General features: G+C 58.4%; 1 protein-coding gene across 2 annotated transcripts in view; it reads left to right on the forward strand.

The window, feature by feature from the left end:
• Positions 1–1,693: 1,693 nt before the first annotated feature.
• Positions 1,694–5,392, forward strand: part of Uhrf1 (ubiquitin-like with PHD and ring finger domains 1) — a 29,144-nt gene continuing 25,445 nt past the window's right edge. The window contains exons 1-2 of one of the 2 annotated variants that reach the window (XM_013022943.1): positions 1,694–1,777; positions 3,061–3,235. In XM_013022943.1, coding sequence (XP_012878397.1) covers positions 3,083–3,235 — 153 coding nt within the window. In that variant the 5' untranslated portion in view covers positions 1,694–1,777; positions 3,061–3,082. Of the gene's footprint in view, positions 1,778–2,219; positions 2,299–3,060; positions 3,236–5,392 lie in introns of those variants that run through there. The other variant, XM_013022944.1, reaches the window with a different exon arrangement.

Here is a 5,392-nt window from a genome sequence, read left to right on the forward strand (position 1 = left end):
CTCTACCACTGAGCCACCTTCCCAGCCCGACAGTGAGACTCTTATCTCCAATAAAGCACTAGAAAACCGGAAGTGCCCTATGGCTCACGTGGTAGAATGCTTGCCTTGAGCTGAAGAGCGCAAGGACAGTGCCCAGGCCTAGAGTTCAAGCCCCACAACCAACAAAAAAAACCAACCGGCCCTCCAACCCCATCAAGGCGTTAATGAGTGCTGTGTCCTCCAGCTCTGTGGTCTCATTTGTTCTCACCCCTCAGGTTCCACCTTCCTGCTTGACTTTTACCTTCCTGCCTCCTCCTAACTTGCTACTGCCCTTGTGGTGAGGGCCACCTGAACCGTCTCAGACCATCTCCCCACCTTGATATCCTTTAATCACTCTTACAAAGTCCCTTTTACTGTGGAATATACTCCATTCACATTTAGGGGCTGAGGACTTGCCTCTGTGTGTGTGTGTGTGTGTGTGTATGTAAGGGTTGGTGGAGGCAGAAACTGCCTTGGAAAGATAAAAGGAACCCGAGAAACTGTAAAGTTCAGTGTGTGTGTGTGTGGGGGGGCATGGCACTTTGGAGTGTCTTTAGGTTCCCTGCCACTTGGGATGGAGACACCCAAGTCCTTCTAGTGGCCTTCAGAGGTCCTCTGTGTCACCTCCCTTCCATCCTCCTGCCCCTCCCCTCCCCCAGCCTGACCTAGCGCAGAAGGTCTCCTTCCTTCCTTCCGGTGTCCCCAACAAACCACCCAGCCCTGCTCACATGTCCTTGTGAGTGTCAGCTCAAATGTCATCTACCAAAGAGAGGCCCAGGCCTTACCCAGGCAGGATCTACTCTCTCCCAGCCCCCTGTCCCCCCACCTCTTCTGTCTTCATGGCTCTAGAAGGATCTGAAATTATCTGCTCTATTTATTCGTTTATTCCTTCCCTGTGTCTCCACTGAGAACTTACCCTCCCTGAGACCACAAACGCCCCTACCCTTCAGCCTCAGCACCCTGTCCAATTACTTTGAAGGTGCCTGGCCTGGGTCACTTGTGTGCCTGCCAGAGAGAGAATGGCCAGGCCAAGGCGGAGGGGGCAGGGCGGCCCTGCCCGCCTGGACAGCCCGGAGAAGGCGGGAAAATGAGGCGAGGCGGGAAAACGCCAGAGAACAAGGCCTGCGGGTGGGTAGGGTGGAGAGAGCTGGCAGGCCCTGGGGGAGTAGGTTGGGGGGCGATCAGGCCAACCGTGGGGTGTAGGGTAGTCTGATGGCGGTCCTTCACGTTTCCTTATGTTGTTGGACATTGGCTCCGGCCTTTTTTAGTCCTGCGGATCAATGTGTGTCCAGGGAAGGGGAGGGGAGCTCCGGGAATGGACCCTGGAGGTTTGGAGGTGAGGGGGTGTCTCTAACTCTGGGGTTCCCCCTCTTCGGGGTTCTGTGGGGCATGCACGGGGGTAGGGGGGCCTAGGCCTTGCCACCCAGGCCTGCTGCGGGCACGCTGGACGCGGCTGGCCGAGCGCGGCGCAGGGCGGGACCGCGGCCTGCGGGGCGGAGCTGGCGTGGGGTGGTGTGGGGGGAGTGGAGTGGATGGAGGCGGGGGCGCCCCCACCTCCTTTCTCGCTTCCCGCCACAGCGATGGCCAATCAGGAGGCGGGAGCCCGCCCCCCGACTCTGCCTCCCGCGGCCCCCGCGGCTCCCAAATGCCGAGTTTTCGCGGGAAACAAATCAGAGCAGCTGGCAGCTGGGCTGGTTAGCGTCGGGTACACCGGGGTGCTCCGGGGTACGGTCAGGAAGTCGCGGCGGCTTGGAGAGGGGTGAGCTGCCGGGGTGTGTGTGTGGGGGACGCCGGGGATAGCGGTGCCAGCCCGGGCCCGGTGCTCGGCTCCGAGCGGGACGCTCTGTAGAACTTTCCCGCGTGAACGGGGACGCGCAGCCGGCGTGGGTGCATCCGAGTCCGGGTTCCCGGGAAGGGGGGGTGTCCTCCCCCACTTCCTCCTTGGGACGCGGGGGTCGGGCGGTCGGCGCGGGGGTCGCACGGCGGGCCGGGCGGGTGGTGATGGCGGGGGGGGGGCGGTGGAGGATGTCAGTCTCCGCGCCTGCGCGCGGGGAGCCCCGCAGTTCAATTGTCGCGCCCGGGCCTGATTTCGCGCGCCCTGACTTCCCCGGGCGTGTCTTCACCAATAGGAAGAGAGCAGGGCGGGGCGTCCGGATCTGGCTCAGCCAATAAGAGCAGCGACTGAAGTGAAGGGGGGCGGAACTTGTCGAGCGGGGCCCCTCGGTCGGACCCCGCGCTTGGGGGTGGGCGTGGGGTGGCTGGCGAGACTCGCGCGGGCCGGTGAGAGTTTGTGGGGGACTGTCGGGGGTCGGAGGACATCGGGGGCATCGGAGAGTGCTAGGGGGATTCGAGGGGAGTCTCCAGGGGCGCGCGGGGGTGGCCGGGTTGGGGCGGCCGGTTGCCATGGCCACCGCGGGGCCGGTGGAGTGGCGCACGCGCGCCGGCGGGACGGGGTGTCGAGGGGCCCCCGCTGTCCCCTAGGACGTCCTGGGGCTTGAGCTGGGGGTCGCCTGTTGCGGGGGGTGCCCTACTATCTCGGTCGTACTTGGTTGAGTTGCTCTGGGAGTTGTGAAGGAAGTTCCAGGCGGTTCCAGACTTGGAGGAAAATTCTGTAAATAAGAATCCTGGAGGAATGAATGAACGAATGAATGAATGAGCAGCTGCGTCCACTCCCAGTGTAGGGCCTTAGTCCTTTTTTCTTTTTTTTAAACCCTGGGTGGACTTTTCCATCTTCAAACAATCTGTGGGCTGTCCTGGGTGGTCTGACACCCTCTTTCTCCCTGGGAGGTCTGAGATTTCCCCCTTTTACCCTCAAGATCTGGTAGTCGGCAACATTTAGTCCCTCATTTAGTGGCCCTGGGTGAGATCTGGTGGGATTATGGGGACCAGGAGACCGGGGAGGTTGATCTGGAAGTTACCTAGTGTCTACTGGCTGGACAAAAGCCATCACAACCCCCCCACCTCGCTCACCCCCAAACCCTGGCATGGCTTGGTGGTTGTAGGCCACACTGACCCCAGGTCTTGCTTTCTCCCTCTTCCCAGAACCCCTTTAGCAACCGCAACCATGTGGGTCCAGGTTCGCACCATGGACGGGAAGGAGACTCACACCATAGACTCCCTGTCCAGGCTCACCAAGGTCGAGGAGCTACGGCGAAAGATCCAAGACCTGTTTCACGTGGAGCCCGGCCTGCAGAGGCTCTTTTACCGGGGTAAACAGGTAAGCCCCCCTGGGCAGGCTGCCCGCCCCACAGTCCTACCTTTGTTCTTGCCTGGTACACCGGCAGCCTGCTTCTGCAGCCACCCACACGCACACCGTCTCCCCCCGCCTCTCGTCCGGTCCCGCTTCATGTCTCCCGGAAGGAAGGAGCCCTTCTTACGGAAACCTCAAATGCCTGAGAGAGAGAGAGGAACAAAGGCCAGACTTGTACATGGACACATTAGCCGGGCAGCTGCCACTCTATAGTCGAGTCTGGGCTTTTAAAGTCAGCTATATAATATTTTTTTTTGGTTTTAGCTCCCCTTGAAATAATTTCTAGTGAAAGAGATAGGAGGTAGCCCACTGAGAGCTGAAGAATTCCCAAGAAGAGCCAAGAATCATCCAGCAATTAGGTTGGGAGAGATCAGGTTTTTCCTATTAAACACATCCTGATAGCTCACAGCTTGCCCCCAGTTAGGTTCAGACCCTTTTCTTTAGGTATTTCGAAGAGCTCACTGGACGTCTGAGGGGGGGGGGGATTTCTGCGCTAGCAATCGCTCCTGGCCTTCTTTCTGGGCTCGCCATCTTGGCAGAAGAGCTAACCCACGTTTGGGACTTGGTATTGTCGGTACTGGGGGCTCTCTCCCCTTTGGTTGGTGTCTTGGGGGACAGTGGTGCATTCTGGGAGTGGGGTTCCTGAGGGTAGTGAGATGGCGCGGTGGAGGTGTGGGTCCTGGGAGCTGTCGTCAGCCGTGGATTCCAGCTAGGAGGTCAGGAGCCCTCTAACTGGATTTAAAAAGTCGCCAGCCGAGTGTGCCTGTGCCCGACTTTGTTGTCGAGCTGGGCACTGCTGCCACCTGCTGTCTAGGTTGGAAAACCGGCACTGCGCCTGCCTGGCTGCGTGGGGCCCCGGAGGCCCCTGCGCCAACTCATATGAGCTGTGGTGATTAATTTGTTGGGAGACCTTCAGGCTGCCTTCCCACAAGACACTGGATGACTTGAATGGCTCAGAATTCCCAGCTAAGCCTCTCCCCCTGCCTGCCTCCTGCCTGCCTGCCTGCCTTGGGAGGAGCCCAGAGCAGAGCCTGAGAAAACAGCCACGTGCGGGCCAAGGACAGAGGCGCCATGACCCAGCCGAGTTGCTGGGGGCCAACTTTCCTCTTTCCTCCTTCCTCTCACCCTAACTGCTTTTCATGGCTCCCAAACGGATCTTGTTTGGCCACACAGGCTGTCACTTCAGCGTGATCTCAAGTGTATGCATGTGTGTCCCCCTCCATGTCCCCCTCCCTCCCCTTACTGGGGCTTGAGCTCAGGGCCTGGCCCTGAACCCTTAGTTTTTTCACTTAAGGCTAGCGCTCTGCCACTTGAGCCACACCTCCATTTTGGCTCATTTGTGATTTATTGGAGATAAGCGTCTCATAGATTTTCCGATCTGGGCTGGCCTTGAACCAGGATCCTCAGGTCTCTCCCAAGATGCCAGTCCTCGGTCCAGCCATCACCATCTTATGTTGTGAATGCATTTCCAGGTGCATTGAGGACATTGTTCTCACTTCTCAGCTGTCTAGCCAGCTCATCGGTTAGCTGGCTTGGATAGATGTATAGAGGGAAGTGTAAGTTGCGCACTGTTGGAAGTTACACATGTGTCCACACCTCTGCTGACCTGCCTCCCTTCATTCACAATGTAAGATCAGACCTTGACAGAAGTGTCTGCCTCAAATCTGTCAGCTTTTCAGGCCATAATTCCAGGGCAAGCTGTGTTCCACACAGCCAGGCCTTCTTTTTGCTTTTCATCCCAGGATGAAAGCCCGGGGAAGCCTGTCCTGTCCCTGGGGTAGAATACCACCCTAGCCTGGTCTGGATTCGAACCTGGAACTTTGATGTCCAAGGCTGAAGGCAGTGCTATGTTTCTCTGAGTTCAGCCCCTCCCAGGGCTGTCCTGAACCTCAGCTCTGTAAGGGAAAGTGTTTGCTTCCGGTTTCCGGGAAGGGAGAGGAGCCCAGTGGGTTAGTGAGTCATGCAATTTCCCCAGGTAGCAGCCAGGAGGAGGTGCTGGGTGACAGGAGGGAGGGGACAGGAACACAGCAGGCCGGAAGTCTGCCTAGGCCAGCTGATATGTTGGAAGTCAGCCTGACTCACACTTGCATGAGAGTACCAATAAGCTGTTTTTTTTTTTTTTTT

The sequence above is a fragment of the Dipodomys ordii genome, unplaced genomic scaffold (assembly GCF_000151885.1).
Source record: "Dipodomys ordii isolate 6190 unplaced genomic scaffold, Dord_2.0 Scaffold64, whole genome shotgun sequence".
NCBI classification, from domain to species: domain Eukaryota; kingdom Metazoa; phylum Chordata; class Mammalia; order Rodentia; family Heteromyidae; genus Dipodomys; species Dipodomys ordii.